Genomic DNA, 22130 nt, shown 5'->3' on the forward strand with positions numbered 1-22130 from the left:
TTCACGGTCTTTGACTTTCCTCGAATGGATCTCATTTTGTAGGACCGAATAAAAAATATCAGCTCAAGCCCAGCTACAATAAACGGTTGAGACCAGATACCATTTGATGATGAGGGGCGTTATCATTTCCGCCCATTGATTTTATGTGCAATATAAACTCAGTAATTCATCTTGATTAAATAAGTAAGAATGTCAGCAAAAAAAAAAAAAAAAAAAGTGGAGGGAAATGAAGTAAGTTACGGAATAATTAGTGATTAACGGGCATTATTAAAAGCAATTACTGATTAACGCATTATTGAAAGAAATAAGTGACGAGCGTGCATTATAAAGTTCAAAAAAAGCATTTTTTATTTGAAAGATTTATTATTTGAGAAAATCAATATTTCAAGCAAGGTCGACTATACTTCACTTCAGTTGTGTCACGCATTCGTCTTACGATAGTAGATTTTAAATTATTCAGGGCAAAAATTAAGGCTATATTAGATACCCTATACTCAAATTAACAATAGTAACAATGAAGCAATTTATATTTGAGTTGTGAATAATGAATCTATATATTTAAAATAATAAGGAAAAAAATCAAAGAACCACTTCCCTGCCCTAACTACCGAGTCATTATCAATTCTTTTTTTTTTTTAATCTGAAAGCTCTTGATGCCTAGAAGTATCTTCAATGGTTGCCAGCCTCCACCCCCCTTTCCCTAACATCCTAAAATTTCAAGAGATATCACAAAATGGAAGGCAGAATAAGTAATCTAATTTCACCGATTTTATTCGCTAATCAATATATTTAAAATATGAAATAAAAGTTTTCTAAAAAAAAATTCCCCAGTTCTACCTTTGATCTGAATTCGCTATTTTTTTTGTGCCGTAAATTGAGTTCTCTAATTCAAACCACTAGATCGTTTTCGAAACTTTTTATGTATGAAAATTTTTTAAAGAATGCTTTCTTTTGCCTTGATAACATGTAGTTAATCAAAGTAATTGTAAAATAAATTAATCTTTTCAATACAAAAAGCCTACTGTGACTATGTTAATGGTATTAATATAACAAAGTGGACTATTTTTGATGAAGTATATCTTATCACAACAAAAGAAATTACTATTTCAAATAAAGACTGCATTATAATGGTAGAGCAGTTTGATTAATTTATTATGCTTACAAACTGTGGAAATTAGTTGGAGAGGATAATTGATGAAATCAGTCCAGTTATTAAGGTTGGGGACTCTAATTAAATTTTATCATTCATTTTATTCTCGAAAATGAAGACAGAGGAAGCAGATGATAGTTAATAGCGTTTCTAGAAATCTTTCACATATATAGATGAAAGAAAAATTAGTGAAATCTATACATTAGATATTTTATTTTAATTTTGTGACCAGGGAATTTATCCGAGGTTTCCCTCCAGAGAATGTGCAGTAAAGAACTGCCTTTAAGATTTCCCCCTAAAATGGACAATGTTGGAAACAGAGAATCAGTGATAAAATATCTAGATGTTTTTCATTTTCAGGTTAAGCTGAAAATAGCGAAATCAGTACAGTAATTTTAAATGAAGAACTAATCAACCCTCCTTCTCTAATTATTCTAAATGCGTAGATTGTGGCGGACACATCTATACGGCGAAAGATTACCGAATTTCATTGGTATCATTTTCATAGTTGAAAAGAAATTTTTCCAGAAAATAATTTCTCAAATTTAATTGTTATTTATAAATTTTCAATATGAATTGAAGATTTAACGATTTTGACTTTAATGAAGTTGTTATTTCTGCACATGAAACTTTTTGAATAGTGTCAACTAATTGCATTCATAAAGAAGTTCAAGGATGTCAACTAAGAGTTAGTAAGTAAGATAAGATGTCAAGTAAGCTTTCATTCGATATGAGGCAAGTACTAAACTCTCAGGATTATCACAGCTCCTTCGGGATATCTGGTCACTTTCACTCAATAAAGTAGTATATGTGTTAAGCTTCTTCCATAGCAGATATGGTTGAATGAATGTCAATTAAGCCAGGTATTTCCTATAAAGTGTTAATAATATTCCGAAACATATATTCATGGAACGAAATTAAATTTTCCACTTTCTTATGGATTGTCTACTAATGCGCGACTTGTCTGTTTTCAGAAAATGTGACTTTCGACGCTTTGGGCAACGTCCACATCGTCTACAAAACCGACACGGTACGAATGGACAGAGGGTTCCACTTGCTGTTCCGTCAGTTGGTTTGTCCTCCCGGAGAGCCGGTGCGATCGCCTGGAGGATCTGGTAACCATCTTCAGTCCATTTATTTTCAGAAGAAAATTATTAAATCAAAGCCGTAATTTATTATTTTTTGTATGAAAATGACAATAACTTCTTAAGCATTGAATATGGCAATAACTTTCTCTAATTTAGCATTATTAATTTAGTATTTGGTTTCTGTAAAAAAAGAAGACTATACCTTGTAAATCCGCGTTATAACTGATATATTATCACGGTGGCTAAGTACTAATAACTGGAAGACCTATGTTTATATTTTTAAAGAAAAAAAGCTACGGGAGTTGACATATGACGGAAATGAAGCATTTTTTTTTTTTTATGTGAGAGCCATCTGCTTCCATTGTTTCTAACTGTAGTAATAATAAAAGAACCAAAACTACTAAATAATTCTAAAAAATGTCACGAAATTGTTTTTTTTTTAAATTTTATGAATTAAAAAATACAAGTCCTATTTTTTTATATTTTTATTAAAAAATTTCATAGTTGAAATGAAACTTAAAGGAGTTTTACGTTCCATAGACCATTTCCTTTCTTCTTTAATAGATTAGAAGACTGCAAATCACATACTAAAAAGTACTTTTTCGAATGTTGAAACCATTAAAAACAAATAAACATATTCTAGCAGAGCTCATTAATAACTATTAAGACTTTGAGATGATTCTGGATTCATAACATTTTCGAGATAACTGATTATACAATTTTTATTTTTTTTATCAGAGTAATTTAAATATCGTACATTTTATGAATTAATATCTTAAATTTCTGATGCCTTAAAATTTTCTCAAGTTTTTAAATTTTTCAAAGCTATAAATCAATTGGTGGCTATTATTATAGATTCTAATGAGAAAACGAATTGAAGTTATTAATTTTTGAGGTTCCGGTATCCTTTGCTACTATTACTGATAACTAACACTGAATTCACATTTCAACTTTAAAAAGCATGACAACTGATTTAAAAAATCAAAATATCTTTAAATCAAGAAAAAAAGTCATTGTAAGAAGAAAAAAAAATTATCAAATGATCATGATTCAAATCGTAAATCTATCTTTCTTCTAAAATTTTGGATTTTATTTTTCGAACACTTAATGGAACATAAATAAATTATTCGGAACTGTAACCAAACGCTAACAGATGTTCCCTTTGTGCAGATCTGGTTGCCGATCGCTTACCCAGTAGCTGCAGCAAGATTTACTATGAGAAAGAATTTTACTTAGAAAGCCCTGGATTTCCTAATTATTACGCCAACGATCTGGATTGCCAGCTGGTCATCCGTCGATACAGACCATCTATCTGTAAAATGGACATTCGGTTCCTGGATTTCGATGTAGAGGACAGTCCGGGCTGCGTGTACGATTATCTGCAACTTGATGCGCAAAGATTATGTGGCCGCATACCTGAAGATAATGTCAGTAAGTACAATAAATTCAATCCTCAGAGTATTTTTATAACCCCCCCTTTTTTTACAGAAATTAAATTTGTAGATAAGAGGTAGTTTTTGTGGTTAGCCTTTTCATCTGCAATTTCAGATTTTCGGAAAGTTTTGCAACGAAGTTGTTTGCTGGAGGTGGGGAGAAGAAATCAGTGAGAAAGGACTGAGCATTGGAAATAATGGCGGATTAGACAGCTGTCTAATACCCTTAAGCCAAGAGGGTGGGCGCAGACAGGTCGATTGAAAAAAAAAATATTGTTAGCGTAGGTGCCAAATAAATAAATTAAAAGTTTTCAATTCGATGAAGGACAAAATACTAGCCGTATTAAGTAACCAGTTTGTCCGCCCCGAATATAAGTTTCTCTTGGCTGTTCAAATATTAATACGGAATGGATTTGTGTTATTATTTGATAAGACATAAAAATAGGAATGAACTGAAATCTATTTACTGACCACTGCAGCGTCTGCAAATTAAAAAGTGTACATATTGCGAAAGACAAGCTCACGTGAAAATCTGACTTCGCAGTGAAGGCCTAAAGAAAGGGACTTTTTTTTAAAAAAATCTTAAAAATAATAATAAAAAAAAAATGTGAAGGGAATGGTTTGATAAAACAATGAAATTTATTATTATTACAAAAACATCATTATATGTTGTGTTTCAAACCAAATGATAAATGAATTAAAATGAGCGAAAACATTGTCTGATATTGGAAGGATGATTATTAGAAAGGTATTTTTTAGTTTTAAGGGGGAAAAAAACTTTTTCAGAGGTCCTATTTTGGGGAGATATAGATAAAAAAAGGGCAAAAACTTGTATGTTTTTTAATGAACTGAAATTGAATGGATTAACTGACTTTTAAGTAAATGTTATCAACTTTTAAGTTTTGAAATATTAACAGTCACTTGACTCTTGCCGTAAAGAACTCGCATTCTAAATTTTCTTCCAGATGGCCAAAAATGGTAGAATTATTTAATACAAAAAACGCATTCATCTTTATATGTATATAGATTAGAACTCATGAATGTTTACATTTAATTATAAAAATCATCATCAAACAAATTAAAATATAATTAATAATTTTTTTATTGTTTATTGGAACAATATTGGAATATTTAAGAATTTTATTCCACTTGACAAGTGCTGCGAAATAGTTATTTTCGTCATATTTTAAATGTTGTTTACAAAGTTTATTCATAAATTTTGTATTTGAAATGTATTATTTCTTTTAATATATCCTACCAATGATATGTTTTTATTTGTAAGAAAATCTTAACTAATGATTATGAGTCATTTTTCAAGATTTTTATAATTATTTTCACATGTTATCCATGTTGAAAAATAAATAGATCAAAACATATATTTTAATAATTTTTGTAACAATATTATTTTAAAACCCGCATAAAAGTGAAAGAAAAGGGATTAGTTATTAAAACAGGCGTCTCACAATGTGCACTTTCTCAAAATATCTCGATCCGTCATTAATCTAAACTAGTAGATTGAAGTGAAAGTCGAAGTATTTGGCGTGTGTGTGTACTCGTTGGCTTGGCGTGTAAATGATAGATATGATCAGACGAAATTAAACTGAGAATAGTAATTATAATTTAAAACAATAAGGTGAACGGACACCGGAACGCTTCCTCCTTTGCTCGAATTTCTCTTATGTAGGGTCCCCAACCCATTTTTTTCTTTCAATCATCTCATCTCATTTTGGACAATCTGTTTCCTCTTCTTGCATACTAATAGAAAAAAAAAGGGGACATGAACAGATGAAAAGGCATATAGATGCGATTAGAAAAAAAAAAAACAATTAAGGAAATCTACTTCAAAATATCCCAAGAAGATCTGAAAATCAATAAAGGCTGTTAAAAGTACATTCAAAGAGTCATTAGAACCTAATAAAATGACAATGAACACACACACACACACACACACACACACACACACACACACACACACACACACACACACACACACACACACACACACACACACACACACACACACACACACACACACACACACACACACACATACACACACACACACACACACACACACACCTTTTTTGACCCTTATCTTTGCTTCTTATGAAACGAAATGAGAGCTTCAAAATTTTCGAGATTGTCAGTTTATGGGAAAAATTCAAATGATTACGATTACAGGATAAAAAAATCCTGAGAATGCACTCCATGCATGAAATTTACAAGAAATTACAAGAAATTTATTCCATGCATTGGAATAAATTTCTTGTAATAATGTGAACAAAAGACTTATTAATATAATAAAGATTCCTACTTTAATATTTGGAAATGTATGAACATTCCATCCTATGATCCAAATAATTTTTAGAAGTAAATTCAAAGCGCAAATTTTTTTGCAGTCGTGTAATAGTGACATTCAAGTTCAATCTTTTAAAAAATTGATTTTAAAAGATTGATCTTTTAAAAAATGGATTTAAAACATATTAGATATTTTATATTTACCAAAACTATGTTAATTCATATGAAATATCAACTATTCTAAATAAAAAATCACAGCTATCTAGATAGATTTTTACAAATATTGCACTCAAAAATATATAAAATGAATGATAAATATTTTTTAAGAAAGGTTCTTTAACGTTATTTTAAAAATGAATGTCAAGGAGTTATTATAACCATTTTTTGCTTGGAATTTTTTTTCGATAGCATATATTTAATTAAAAGTAAGGATTATCATAACTGTTCACTGTTATGATAACCCTTATAGACTTGAGAGATATAGAAAGTTTCACGAAATACCTTTGTAAGTTCAAATTCTGCTACTGGAATATTTCGTGCAGAGTTTTATGCTTAAGTTTAGTTTGAAAGTCCACGTCAGCATTTTGAAGATACGTGATTTAGTTGACAACTGAATACAATGAAGATACCGGACAGTGAATATGAATACTTTAAACCATGAAATGATTCTTAACTTTCACTTTAATTGAACAACAATTTGATAAAGTTCAAAATGAATATATCTGCACTTTTTTTTTATTACAGAATAAAATTTCAATCCATTTTAAGAGAATAAATGTCCCAGTCATTTGGAAAGAAGTTATAATTCAACATAATTATACAATCGGTAAATAACTACCAGTTCACACATTTTAGGGAACTGATGAAAATGTATTTCCGAATGTGCGTAATGTATCGTTTAAAAGAGACCAACTTGTTTCACATAAAAATTCAGAAATAATAAATTTTGGAAATATCCATAATTTGAATTGAAAGACGAAAAGAGCCCAAATTCCAAACTTATATCGACTGCGTTTCCACATCCCTTTCGAACTTATGAAAAATATTTCATTATATAGTCTTAATCAAAAGTAAATGCAGAGAATAACGAGTTTGCCCTTTGTTTGATACTTTCATATACAGAGTAATTATGTATATGAAATAATTATCGGGTTTTAGTTTGTATTTGAATATTACAGGGTGCGGCAAAAAAAACCCGCACAAACCATTTTTAGTATAACTTTATTAAAAATAAATAAATTAAACAAAATATAACAAATACTAATAATGGTTGACTTTTACTGGTAAATAAATTCAACTGGATTCTTAGTGACTGCCTTTCGCAGCGATACAGAGGCGCAAGCGCTTATTGAAATTTTCAACAATGAGCCGCAAATTTTCTACCTTTAATCTATCCCATTCCCGTCGAAGTGATCCAAACTTTTGTATAAACCATACAAAAGTCCAAACTTTTGTATGGTTTAGTGCAAGCTCTAGAATCCAAAATGAACCATATAAGATTGGGATTCAATGGGTTTTGTGCCACTTTCCAGATAATATCATGTCCAGAAAATCGCCTTGCATTACTCTAGTGTCTGTTTGGCCTTGTAAGCTGCTACGGAGTCTTGTTGAAACGTCCACTTTACTTTGTTGAAGTGCATTTTGGCTCTTGGATGCATAACGGCTTCTAGAATATCCCGTTGGTGTACTTTTTAATTCATTTTAACTATCCATCAACAAAAAACAGAGGTGTTTTGCCGCTTGCGTAAATTCCTCCCTAGACAAGATCGACTTAGGATGCTGGCGAGGTTCAACAATAGCCGAGGTGCTTGGAATGTCTACAGACCAGATCCTATCATTTTGGGAGTTATGAGCTCGTTCAATGATAAAGAGCTTCTCATTAATGAAAAGAAATCTCCCCAGCTCAGACATGCGGCCCGTCTCCAAAGTTTTCGGCTTTTTTGGAGCCACACCTGTTTGTTTTCTTCAGTGAGAAGCTGAACTTTTTGAAACAAGTCTTGTTCCTTTTTGGGACAAGTCTTTTGTCACACTGATCAGTCACTTATTTCCATTTCACGAGCAATCTTTCTCAGAGAAACTCTCGGATTTTATTTCTCGCGTTTTGAAGGCCTTGCTCCTATTGAAAGCATCCACCGTCCGTTTTCGTTCACTTTCTGGACGCCGACCACCTTTGGCAAGTTTTTTGAAACAACAGATTGCCTCAGACTCATTAAGTAAGCGAACTATCTCACACTGTCATTTTTCTTGCTCTAAAATAGCAGATCTTTTGCTTAACATTGTAAAAAAAAAAAAAAAAAAAAAAAAAAACGTAAACTAAAAGATATACTATAAAATATCTTGTAATTGAAGTGGCAGACAAAAAGAAATGAACACAAATTAAAAGAAATGAGAATTGAACTACTATTCTATAATACAATAACTTTGTCCGAGTTTTATTTTGCCGCACCTTGTATTATAAATATGAAAATTAAAAAATATATCTTTTAGGAAACATAAAAATTTGAATTTTGCTCGAGTAGTTACACATATTCTGTATTTCCTCATTCCTTTACATCTATCCAATAGTTGCTAAAAACATTGGCTTTTGTTTATGTCCGCAAATGCATCAGTTTTAAGGTTATGGAATTCATTCTCTGTTGCTTTCAATGCAAAATGTCTTCCTCCCCCCCAAAAAAAGATATTGAGACATTGGAGGGGGGGACGCCTAAAAAGAGCACTAACTCATCGCCTCCAGCTCATCGGCCGAATACTGTTATGAGAAGGAATTGGCTTTTCTGGTTCTGAATTAACAAGGAAAAATGAAAAATTAAAGTAAAAAGCAGTATTTTTCTGTTCTCTTGAATAGTATTGAAAAGTTTTATTTTTTTTTCAGAATTATAAAATCTTTGAAGTCTAAAAATTATTTCGTAATCACTCTTACATTTTTTTTCTTTCCAGAAACCACTGATTTTCTATCGTTTGAAAAAGTCCTCCGTTTCAAAACGGATTCCATCAATCCTCGTCCTGGATTCTTCCTATATGTCCGGCAGTTAGACTGCGGCACCATTTCTCCTCCCCCCATCGTACCAGGGTCTCCGTCCTCTTGCGATGTCCATGTGTGGGATGTTCAGGCTAGAGTGACTAGTCCCAACTATCCCCGTGATTATGGCAACGACCTACGATGTCGCTACACCGTCCATCGACAAGGGGAGCACATCTGCCAGCTGAAGGTTACTTTCCTAGACTTCAAGCTGCAGAATGGAAATCCCGGATGCTACAACGACTACCTGGAACTGGACGGCGGGTGGAGGGCTTGTGGGGACAAATTTCAAGGCATCTCAAGTAAGGGAGTGATAAAATCGAAATATTTATGTTGATTTGCATTGTAAGCACTCAACGGATTGTAAGAATGAAGAAATTCATCTCTTTGTGGAGATAGGTATAAGTTCATAAAATATTCTTATTCAGAATACTGTAGAGCAAAAATTCGTGGCTGCAGGAATGTCGCATCTCGATGGCATGTGCTCAAGAATAAAGAGATATTGAAAGGTGCAATAAAAAATACAAAAATGAGCGAATAAGAACATGATTAAACAGTTCCTAATTCTTCAGTTGTCGTATAATTCAATCATAACCAACCTTGATTCATATTAATTATTAATTGTATTTGATACAGAAACATTATAGACACTATCAAAAGAGTTATAGCAATTTCACTTGAATGATTGAAATATCTCGCGCTAATCTGATATCAAAATCTGACGCACGTCTTGTTTTCCGATTAAGAATTTGATGTGAAGGAAGCACAAAACAACTTACTATTAAATTTTAATCGACATACCAAATTTTGTATGTTATGTGATTGTCAATTCATTCAAATCGACGTTTTTACTATAAGCAACCAAGTATCTTTTAAATTCATCAAAAGAAGAGTTTCTGAATTTTAAAAATCTTCCTCTTATTCTTTCTCTTTGACATCAATCGTCTATCTGCATTCGAAAATCACACCATTTAGAGAGTGAATTTTTGTGACCATTTGCGTTTCTCCAACATTATATACTCAAATACTTTCATTCAAACTACTTCTAGATCAGAAGCAAAACACGTAGTTACACTATCATTATACGAATCGTTTCGCGTATTGTTGCTGAAACGAAATCAGCAACAATACGTGTCTTTTTATCTGATGTGATACGTATAATCTTTTCGCTTTATATCGATTGCTGAGATTCGCCACTACGATTGAATTGAGAAACGGCTTATCAAAACAGAAAATATTCGATTTTTGGAAATTTTTTTGATTCGGTGTTTGAATTGAGATCACTAAATTGCATCTAAATTAATCCCTTGTCATACAGGAAAGATGACGCATAAGCCGTTGTTTTCTTCAGATGATGAATTTTTGGACTTTGATTGCTATAATTCTCAACTAGTGACAACATCATTATTTTAAATGTTTCTTAATTTCGATTTCTTTTTCACAGGGACGCTGGATTTCAGGACCCCCGAAAAGGTACTTTTCTTCAGCACCGATGCGTGGTACACATTTCCGGGATTTCTGCTAGCCCTGAGGCAAGTGCCCTGTACAGAGGTCGCCGCAGAGACGGCAAGGGGTGGAGGGAACACGGCTTCCTGTGATCGGGAATTGGAAGCTCTCACTTTCGATATTCGTAGCGAGCTCTACCCTCTCAACTACCTGCCCAACCTTAACTGCAGGTTAGAATGGGTCCTTTCTTTCTTTCCAATATGCCAATGTTTATAAGCTAGTATAAAATTGGTAAAATGGCGTTTAATCCAAAAATCGATCAAAACACCCAGAGTACTGGACATAGAGCTAACAAATTTGGCTCATAATTTTCATAATAAGTTCTCACTAAAAAAAGATCTTATCAAAATCGTTTTCAAATTTTTAATTAAAAATTAAATTAAATGCTATCCTAGAAAATTTATTTTTATACCACATAAAAATTATAACGAAAAGAAAAGCTTTTTAACGATGCAAGTTTTATTTCTCATAATTGTTTTCCTAATTTTAAACTATTTACAAAATCATATTTTACTGCATTGCTTTTCACTGTTTTAATTAGTGCTTTTATACACTCACACATTACGATGGTAATCAAAATATTTTTCATTTTGTTCTTTATTGTTAATATATAAATAAGATTAAATTTTAAAAAATAGTGGGAATACAGGCAAACCAAGTTTGAAGCTTTGTCGTGCTACGAGTTTTAGAGCTAGATCTCAAATGTCCTTTAATTTTTTCTAGAAGTAATTAAAATATGCATGCTGTGATATGAGAGGTCTATGACCCATAGCAGTCAGAAAGTTTAACGCACTTGTCCTAATGAAACATTTAACAACATTTTTATAACACCTCTAGATAATTAGGTTTAATTTATTTAAACGTTCCCTTTTGGAAGTAATAGATAATTATTTTGGTACGGGCCTTCTTTGTTTATTCAGAATCCATCCATCCTAGATGTATTTGATATTTTTGTGCAAGAAATGATGCATTTTTTATAATTTTCGAAGCTTTCACCTCTTTGAGAGTATTTATTCATACAATTGTCATGAGTTTCGAATGTTTGGGGGAAATGTTAATACTCCTTTCTTTATCATGTTTGAGTGAATAATATCCATTAAAAGTTTTTGTATGCCTTTGCGCACATAGTTTAACATTAAAAAAATGTTGAGCATTTTTGTTTTTAAATGAAAAAAAATCTTAATAAAGCAATTTTCTTCGCTTTAACATTGACAAAATATCTTTATTCTTTCAAATGTCTATTCTTTAATATACTCTTTTAGATTCTTTAAATGCCCAATTTTGGCTTTGCGACATTCTGAAAAAAGTATAAATAGTTTATTTATACTTTGTACATAGAAATTCTTCCCATTTCCCATTTCAAGATTGGCTTTATTTAGATATAAAACCGAAACCATGTAGATGTGGTTCAGAGTGTTTGTTGGATCGCATACATCACAATGCTAGGCAGCTGTGAGTTTCGTCATATCGAGTTAAAAATCCCAAGGGTGAGTTCTTTCCAATTTCAGAATGCGATCAGATCTGTAGAACTTTTCCTGAAACTGTGGGATCGGCTACGAGAATCGTTTTATATGTGGTCACTACACGTAATTCGATTGCCCAAAGCAGAAAGCTTAGCAACTGCCGTTACAACTGAGCCCGAACAGTTCGTAACCCTAAAGATGTAACAGATTTTTTTTAAAAATCTTTTCGGCTGCTACTGTCTTCTTTTCTTCTGCATGCCAATTTCTTACTGGCCAACTGATCAGTTCTCAGGAGACACAAGAAACGCTTCTCGAAAGGAGTGACAGATCACTGATTCTGTATGTAGCTGAAGCATATGATGGCCACGCTTCTGAAACGATTGTTAACCGGTATTCATGTCCTTACAGAAAATTTTTAGAAAAATGTTTTTTACTGTAGTTTGCTTATTTTTAGCCCAAAGATCTTGAAAAAATTTAGTATATGATTCTAAACATAATAGAAGTATTTTCTTGATTTTTATGTTGTTTTCGGTAAAAATGTCGTATTTTATTTTAATTCTGGAACTTCTCTAGTTTTGGATGGTAAAATCCTTGCTTTCAAGATGGCATATCCTGCGGTATATTTAAATTCTGAAAATGAAGTTAATTTCCTTTTCAGGTATGTGATCCGAAAGGTTTCAGCGGCTGTCTGTCAACTGAGAATTCGATTTATCCGTTTTGATTTGGAGGCCAGCATTGGATGCAGTCGAGATTACTTGGCTTTGGATGGAGAACGCTTATGTGGAGCCTTGTCATTAAATACAACGCGTAAGAAATTTTCTTTCCAATTTTAATTCTCTTCTGACTTTATATAAAAATATTCAAGGTACCCACTTAAAGTGTGAATCTCCCCTTGTTAATTTTAGAACATCCACAGCTATAATCATAAAAGTGTTACTTTGACTCTATAAAATATCTATTCGTCACATGGAAAGACCAATTATAATGTAATCTATTTGCAAAATTCAGACTTTTGTATTCCTATCTCGAATATAGCAAAAAGATGTGCAGTTAAAGTCAGTTAGATCACTATAGAGTCTCATTGATTTAAAGTGATAAGATAATAGTGCTTATTAAAATTAATAATGGCTTTTTAAAAGAGCATTTGTTTTCGATTTAAAGTGATAAGATAATAGGGCTTATTAAAACTAATAATGGCTTTTTAAAAGAGCATTTGTTTGGTCTTGACTTGAGGAACTGTAATGTCGTGAATCGTTACAGAATGGAAAGGATGGAGCTCTTATCTGTCGTTCGGTTCATTTATCCGCTTTGCTGTCCCAACACCCATATAAAAAAATTGAACAGTAACTCTCACTTTATGCTCTGCCATATGGTAGTTGATGCATTGGCACAATTGTCACTAATGTAGCATAAAACATCCTGAAATTTTGGCGAAAAGTTTCATAGGGAAGGGTTTTTAGTAAGAAAGGCTCTGCCTGTTATACGCTTTATTATGAACAAACTTCATCCTCCCACATCATTGTCTGCAAGGAACACTGTTGGGTTTTTCAGTGACAAAACTGCACTATGTATAAATCTGTCTATGTTCCCTGCCTGTAGCACTTGCAGGGGTCCTTTATGGAAACGATTCCGATTCGTTTAATCCTCGAACGGGACTTTTTGCGAAACTACAGTCTACTTGTAATCTCCCAATTTTGAAAATTGTGGCATATTTTTGAAAAAATTACCAAGAAGAAAGAAGAAGAAGAAATGATCTCTGAATTTTGAAAAGAAATATGGATTTTGTGGGGTTTTCTTTGAATTAATTTGCATTCATTGAGAAAGTAAGCATCTGAATGCAATCGAAAGTGCTCTATAACTTTGATATCAATGTTTTCTTCATAGCTCATACTGTTTACGAAAAAGGAATCTTAAATTCAAATTTCACCTCAGACGCATTTTTTCCCTTCTTCTTCTTTCAAGTCAGATAATAATATATTTTTCGATTATTCCCACTCAAACCAGGAAATAATATATTTTTCTGTTAATGGGGTATAATGCAAAATGTATTTGAATTTTGTGAGATTTATAGCAGATCTTAAAGGGATTCTCTAGCGTTGTTTTTTAAAACATCACTTGCCCCTGAAAAATTGTTGATTTCACAGTCAGCATCAGTTTCAGATATCGCACCTAGAGATTTTTGACGGGAGAAATTGAACATTCTGAATTTCTTCATTATTTTTGTAGGGAGAACATTCATATTTCTTATTATTGAACATTCTTATTATCATGTTAAGATATATTCATTAATTTTTGCTTCCTTTTTTGATTCAGTTGAATAAGTAGGCTGAAATCATACATTCTGCTTCGAGAGTACAGGAACTTTAAACGGATTGGGCCAAACAAATGGTGGAACAGGAATGTTCAGAAATTAATTCAAAGTAAAGATGATAAAGTTTTTGAAATTGATGATAGCTATTTTCGAAACCCATTTGGGGATTCATTAAAAACAGAATATGCTATAAGATGCTATGCTATCCAGGATATTTGAGTTCAAAGTTCATAAGTCAGAGTAGGCATGGAAGGCTTAGGTATTTTTGTAATATATCTATAAGATGTTACAATCTCTGAAGAAAACAACTTCCTAGTTTGAGTATAAGTAAATTTTTCCTTAATTTTGATTTCTTAATTTTTTTTCTTTTGTTTTCTCTTGGTACAGGACTTGAAGTAAATTCCTAAGCTTGGTTTTCTTTGTCATTTTATATTGTCAACAGGATTTAGAATGATCCTCTAAAGTCGATCCTTTGAGAGTCGCCAAAATTAGATGTTTCAAGCATCTGGGGATATTATACATATATATAGGAACCCATATACATATGATATAGAACATATGATACATAAGGCTTTAATACTGAATACAAGAACTTTAGAAAAAAATGTCAGAATGGTGTCGGTTACTTAAAAGGACAGGCCATTAACAATTTCTTCATGTGAAGAAGATAAAATTTCGTCATCAAAAACAATTCGACGATGGAAATTAAGAAATTTATGAGAAGTAATTGCCATAGGTAGGTTTTTGAAAAAAAAAAAGTACTTGAAAAGAGGATCAGTTTTAGATAAAAAATCTTCTGAAGTAAGTTTCTTTAGAAATAAGGTTTTTACTAATCTTATCAAGACCCATAGGAATCGCGAAGGGAGACATTTGTGATTAACTATTCTCATATAGAGAAAGAAGCGAGATGTCTTGGCAATTTCTTCCACTTGCACTTTTATTTTGTTGAGTTAGTAGTACCGATTTTGTGCCTTTTTTTAAAAACCCATGAAATGTATATTACGATTCGGGTATCACAGCAATGACCTCCCCTGATTTGTAGGCTCTGGAAACTCAAAGCCTCGGTATCCACTTTGGTGTGAGCCAGAACCACTTTCGGGAACATCAACAATTGAAACCGCAGAAATAAACCTCTTCCGCGTGACCCCAAGCAGTTTGTAATAAGCAGGATGTAAGTGATTAAATTTCCCGCCGAATGAGTATACTGTGATCAATAATGCCCCAGCTGTTAGAAGCACGGTCTTGAGAAACAGAAAAATAATAGTAGCAGCTTATTATGGATAATTCCTTTGCTTGCTGTTGAAGGCTACAAGTTGAAACAAAAATGAGAAAATAGAGAAAAAGGTAGACTCGAAAGGAGATCAGGTCCTTTAGTACTTCAGAATTCGAACACCCATTCCTATCAAAAGATGATCCTCTAAGGAACTTTTTTCTCTAAGAGGCATTTATTTATCAATAATTTTACATTGGAAGTTAGGAAATTTTTAATTCTTGATTGGTTCATATGAAAAAGGCAGACTAGATTTTCTGAGATTACAAAATATTTGCCAAATTCATTGTTCATTCGCTTCAGATACAAGTATTTTTTCTGAAAATATTTTGATTATGAAAAAAAAAAAAAAAATAGGTTAGGGGTTGTCTGCATATTTATATTTGAGTATCTTTAAATTTTCCAATTGCAACTCCAAACTTTTTGTACTAATGAGATATCTCCAGAAATTAAAATTTTAGACAAATTGATTCAAAATAAATAGAATATAAAAAAAAAAGATATAGGAGCTATTTCAACATATGGATATAGCAAACACATCATTCATTCTATAAATATTTTTTTCATTTAAGTTTTCATTTCAGTGGTTAAAACGGCAATTATGTTCTATGAACAATTATTATTTTTGTTGGAATCATAAAACATGATTAAATAGAAATTCAAATGCGTGCATTTACTTGCCTATTTCATTATAAATAGATAATAAATTGTATTCTAGGTGCATCAAGTTTGACATAGCAAAAACCCCAAGATTACCAATTAATATTGGTAAAGCAATTTAAAAAAGTTTTTGGAGCAATTGCAAAATTAAAAAGTGATTCTTATTTCCAAGAAGATTTCTTTATAATATAAATAGCTCAATGCTCTTTATTTGCATGTTCAAATTCTCCCTAATTGATATTTTTAATCAATTTTAAGAATTTTTCTACTTTCTCTTTCTTTCAAAAAAAAGTATTTAAAGAGGAGTAATTAATTTACTTTTTAAGCTTTTGTTTCATTTGTTAAAAAGAGGATATTTTGTCAAAATCTAATGATTCTGCACTGTCCACATGCAGAAATTGTTTTCCTATTTTACTACATAATGTTTTAATTATTCATGTATTTAACTCTATATACGGAGGTTGGAACTTTAATAGTGGCAACACTGCTGTGAAAACGCACCGCAACAAAACCAAAGAATGTCACGTATACCACACGTTAGCTACATACCTACCTGACCTCTCAGCAAAAAGACTCGTCCTTCCTACGTCACGCGCATGCGGAGTGACGCGAAGAACAGATCCTTGTATTAGCTTGCGGTCTAAAGTAAGTGTTGTCAGGATGTTTTTAAACAAGAACAACGAAGTGGGATAAAAATTGAATGTGACAGAGGTCGTACAGCACGACAATGTCATCTAGGGCTTCAAGAGGCTTGCGGGAATTCTGCTTTACCTTACAGAACTGTTGCAAGATGGGTAAAAGCCTTTTATGAAGGACGCCAAAATGGGGCAGACATGCATCAGCCAGGTCATCCCAGTGTTAGCGAAGCAGAAGTGCACGCTGTTGCCGCACTAATGGAAGTGATTGATGCCAAATCATTCGTGAGCTGACTCACAGACAGGATTTGCGCATATGACTGTGCTGCACATTCTGAAGGAACGCCAGGGCATGAGAAAAGTTGCTTCAAGATAGGTTCCACATCATTTGACGGAAATGCAGAAATGGCTACGATACGATACTGCTCGAATCCACCTGGAGCGTTATGAGCGCGAAGGAGAGGTTTTTTTTTACACCGCATCATTACGCTGGATAAGACTTGGACTAGATTGTACCAGCCAAAACTGAAAAGTCATTCAAACGAATGGCGTCATTACGGGTCACCATGAAGTTTGAAATTTCTTCAGAACCCCAGCAATGCTGCTTCTCGTGCACGACTGTGATGATGTCATCCTAACGCATACCATTCCCCCATAGCAGACCGTCAATGTGCAGTATTACTGCTCATTTTTGGAGCACCATCTATGACCAGCTTTGAGAAAAAAAATGGTGACACTTTCTGCAGAACGTTCCTATCATTTTGCATGAAAATGCTCGGTTGCATGCAGCGCAAGTTGTGGCTGATTTGCTCGATCGATGGGGCTAGGAAGTACTTTACCATCCACCATATTCTCCAGATTTAAGTCCTTGTGACTTTGAATTAATCCCTAAGATGAAGGAACCACTTCGTGGCATCGCTTCAAAACTGTTCCCGAGATTCTTGAGGCAGTAGACCGGTCCATTCGAACTATCAACAGAACAGGCGCTGCTACATGTGTTCTGCGACTTCCACATAATTGGAAACAGGTTGTTCACAATGCTGGCGATTATATTGAAGGACTGTAAAACATGGTAACATGAATCACTTTTGTATTACATGGAAATAAATAGTTGCCACTATTAAATTTCCAACCCTCGTAAATTCTTAGCTGGCACAGAATGTTGTGTATCTGCCTTTTAATTAAATATTTCAAAAATCCTTTTTACAACTGTAAGACCGAATGAAATTCTGCTTGAAACTAAACGGAATATATGTTTCAAGTATCAGTTATTTTTTCCTCTCACTTTCACACACACATGGAAATAGAACAGCGAAAGGTTTGGAACAATGATAACAGTGATTTGGAGCAGTGATATTTTAGGTATTTGTGAGTTTATTTAATATTTAAAATATTTGTGTGTTTCTGTTAAAAATGTTAAACTTACAGATTTAAAAACTAGTAAAAAAATTATTGTACCTTTATAAAAAATGCATAATTTTTGTCTGGTTTTTAAAGTATTTTAATGTAAATAAAAATTATTTTCAAAGATTTTTTTCTACCATCAAACATATTATAAAAACGAGAATTTTCATTGAGCAACAAGATTTGAAAAATTTCAATTGTTTAAAACTCATCAATCATTTTCTGAAAATTACAAAATGTCATGCCTTCAGAATTGGGTGCTATTGTTTGAAAGAATTGAATTTCTGTAAAACTAAATATAAATATGGCCCTGTGTGTGAAAAAAAATTTCACACACAGGGTGATTTTTGACACAGGGTGAAAATTTCACACCGTAGTGAAAGGCACTTAAGGTTTTATTTTGAAATAAGTAGTTTTGGAAGAACGAGAAATGTTGTTTATAGTTGTGTTGGAATGAAAATAGTGAAATTTTCAGAATTATTTTTCTAGAGGATCTGAATTGAAGTATTTATTACTTCCTTATAAACTTTTTAAAAGCATGAGCTCATATCATGTAACGTTTATTTTGTGTGTTGGGTGGGTGGGTGTCCGAATATAATTTTCTCTTTACGAATAAGCGGTATCATTCATTTTCTTCTTTAAAACAAAGAACTGAGTTTTTTTAATCTACTAAGTTTAATTTTGAACGACAATATGATGATATCTGTTGTGTTTTTGCATCGATATCCTATAGCGATTATATATAGTACATGGTACCTTAAACTTTTTCTAAAAAGTTATCGATAACCATCTGCTTTGTGTATTGTCATCATCTTGCCCCATGTCACGAAAATGATGCATCGAGTAAACAATCCATCATTACTTCTCTCTCTTAATATGACGTCTTTAAGGTCTTAATCCATGCGATAGGCGCACATAAGCGGATTTATTTTCCCGGGGCACTCGAACAGAAATGAATGTTACGTAACAGAGGCAAGTGAAATGTTATGTTGTCGTTTAATTTAACAAGTGTAATCGGATTGGGTTAGAAAACTGTTATCTGGATCGATGCTGATGGGTATTTTGTGACGGAACGCAGTTAGTTTCTTGAAAAACAACATCAGTTCTGCAATTTCTAATGAAGAATAATAGGTAGTGTTCGTGTGATGGAATAACACAGGAAACTATAGAAGGTGTCATTATTATTAGTTTTAACTCATTAATGAGTAATTGTATTCTTATAATCAAATTAAGGTTAAGCAATTTTTATGAATGAAGATTAAGAATTCCTTCATACATGTTATTTTTTGTAAGAGATAGTTAATCACTCTTTTCTATACAATCAACGTTTCTATGGTACATGTTAAAACTTCTGGGCCTATAACCAACTGTTATCCTTCTAGGCTCATAATCAACTCTGTTATACTTTAGGGTAAACTAACCCAAACTTTACTAAAGCAAGCAGTGACATTTTTGTGTCAAGAAGGCATAAAGATGAAAGCAGTTTCTTAAAAAAAATGATTTTTATTAAAAATCAAGAATAAAGTCAATGTGCTCGTCACTGGAGCAATCAAAATAATAAGTTGAATAATAAAAACTTAAATCAACATTAGCAGACCTCAGATTCGAACCGTCTAAAATAACTAATCGACATAGTTAAAATGTTGAAGTAAAATACAGTTGCATCGCCAAAACCGTCGGCGCTCTCTATCTTAGAGCTAAAACACATTTCCAATATTCCATATCCTTCTCTTCTCCTAAAAACTACGACACGAGCCGAAATTAAAATAGTCGCTCGATTTGCATTGCTATTGTTGCCAACCACAAAACTCGCAAAAAAAGGTCGGTTTCGAATCATCGGTTTGTTTACTTTCATTGAGATCATGGAACGGGATTGGAAAAACAACACAAGGACCGTAAAATTCGGATCCGAAAATAACTTTCGCATGGTTTCTCTTTAAATGTCTAACAGTACACTTAAATGGTCTCTTTTTTTATAAAAACTAGAAGGACATTTGTTATTTTTACCTCATTTCATAAGAAAACAAGAACATTAGTGTTTTTTATTATAGCAGGTTTATAACAATTTCTTCCTCATATGATATGGAAACAGGGTGACCATAATACAACAATCTAAGAGGCTTGACAATACTAGATTATTAATTTAAATGATTTTTGAAAATAGAACGAAAAATTTTTCATATACTTTATTTGCTTCATAACTTAAAAATAAACTTTTTTTTAGGGATTCATAATAAATTTTATTCCATGATTTATTTAGTGCAGTTAAACTAATTATTTCATTTAACTTATTTTATTTAAGAATATTTGTAGTTGGCCCGAATAATAAGAAAATCAGGTTCACATTTTAGTTTCAACAGCTTTCATCATAGGTACCTCAAAAAGTTCAAAAATAACTTTGTAGAACAAAAAGTAAATTAGTTTAAAAAAATTTGAACACTGTGTCCTTAGGAATAATAGGCAGCAAAGCATCAAACTAATTTCAGAATTTTTTGATACAACAATATATTCAGGCAATACATTTCCATGCACATATTCCTGACTTCTTGCAGGCACGCTGAGATTCGATGCGCCTGAGAAGGTTCTTGTCTTTCACACCGATTCAGAAGTGCAAGGTGCTGGCTTCATCGCTTCCGTTCAGCAAGTCGAATGCCCCGGAGGTCTTCCACCTGACACGGCAACTGTACCTGGAACTATAGGAGGAGGGGTCTCTCCACCAGTCTCGGGAGGTGAGTTGTTACATTACTTCACTTAAATGGGCATTCAAAATTTGATTTTTACAAAGATAAGACTCTTTTGTGACATAAACCACAGATAAAAATCTTTATGCATAAAGTAAAAAGTAGTTGATTTGTGACAACAGTATCTAAGTATTGCATCATTCTACTTTAATTAACTTTTTCAATGAGAATTATACCTTTCCAATTTAGTTAAAAATGTGGTAGCAATTTATAAGCTTTGCTTTCGATATTTTTCACTTTGTACTAAATGATCTGTAGAAAAAGACAACAATTATCTCAACTGATAAAAAATATGAATGCGGATGTTAGTGTCCTGCACAGACCTTTAAACCTACAATACCAAATTTACTCAGTGAGCAGATAATAATTAAATTGTAGTTTTGAAAAGAACGCGCTTTTAACCCTTTCCTTACAACCAAAATGTGAAACTTTTTCCCCATTACCTAAAGCGCGTTATAGAAGTCATGCTATTGAATTAACAGGATTCCATTGCCCTCTGATGATGATATAAGCAATTAGCCAAATTTAACCAAATTTTAGTGAAGCTAAAATTAGCTTTAAAGTAAAACATAGAAATAAATGAGCAAGAATTAAGGAAGCAAAAATTAATTTAAAAGGAACAAAAATTAAAAAAATAAGTATATACTGTCCTCGTGTTGTTCATTTGTGATTTCTTTACAACTGTACAAAAAAAATTTCCCCTCCCTACTCTCTTGAGTAATCATAGTTTTTATGTTTTAATCGTTCAGGAATAATCTGTAAGACACTGAAAAGGTTGCATATTTTTCCTTCGAATGAGTTGGAAAAAAATGATATGAACTTTTCCGTTTCTTTTCTAACTTTTAACTTATCAAATTTAATTATGTTGATAATTTTTCAATACATAAATTTTATAAAATATTCAACAAGTTTTCTGAAGAACACGATATTATTAATACTTATATAGGAGAGTCTTTTTGAAAAAAATTTAATCTTTACTATTTTTGAATTCCAATTGTGTTTACTAAAATTTTTAAACTTTTAACTTTTTTTAATCTTTACCATTTAAATTATTATTGTGTTATTTAATTTTTTTAAAAAAATGTGTTGATTTCAGCTTTTGTACTTTCTTTTAAGTTTGTTTATAACCAAATTTTGAATTTCTAATGTGTT

The 22130-nt window shown here is 32.2% G+C and overlaps 1 protein-coding gene across 2 annotated transcripts in view; it reads left to right on the forward strand.

Annotated features, from left to right (window-relative positions):
• Positions 1-22130, forward strand: part of LOC129975933 (cubilin-like) — a 70612-nt gene that overhangs the window by 26080 nt on the left and 22402 nt on the right. For both annotated transcript variants that reach the window (XM_056089230.1, XM_056089238.1), the window contains exons 7-12: positions 2125-2265; positions 3409-3669; positions 8907-9290; positions 10433-10664; positions 12616-12764; positions 20790-20966. In XM_056089230.1, coding sequence (XP_055945205.1) covers positions 2125-2265; positions 3409-3669; positions 8907-9290; positions 10433-10664; positions 12616-12764; positions 20790-20966 — 1344 coding nt within the window. The remainder of the gene's footprint in view (positions 1-2124; positions 2266-3408; positions 3670-8906; positions 9291-10432; positions 10665-12615; positions 12765-20789; positions 20967-22130) is intronic.

The sequence above is a fragment of the Argiope bruennichi genome, chromosome 1, assembly GCF_947563725.1.
Source record: "Argiope bruennichi chromosome 1, qqArgBrue1.1, whole genome shotgun sequence".
In the NCBI taxonomy this organism is placed as follows: Eukaryota; Metazoa; Arthropoda; class Arachnida; order Araneae; family Araneidae; genus Argiope; species Argiope bruennichi.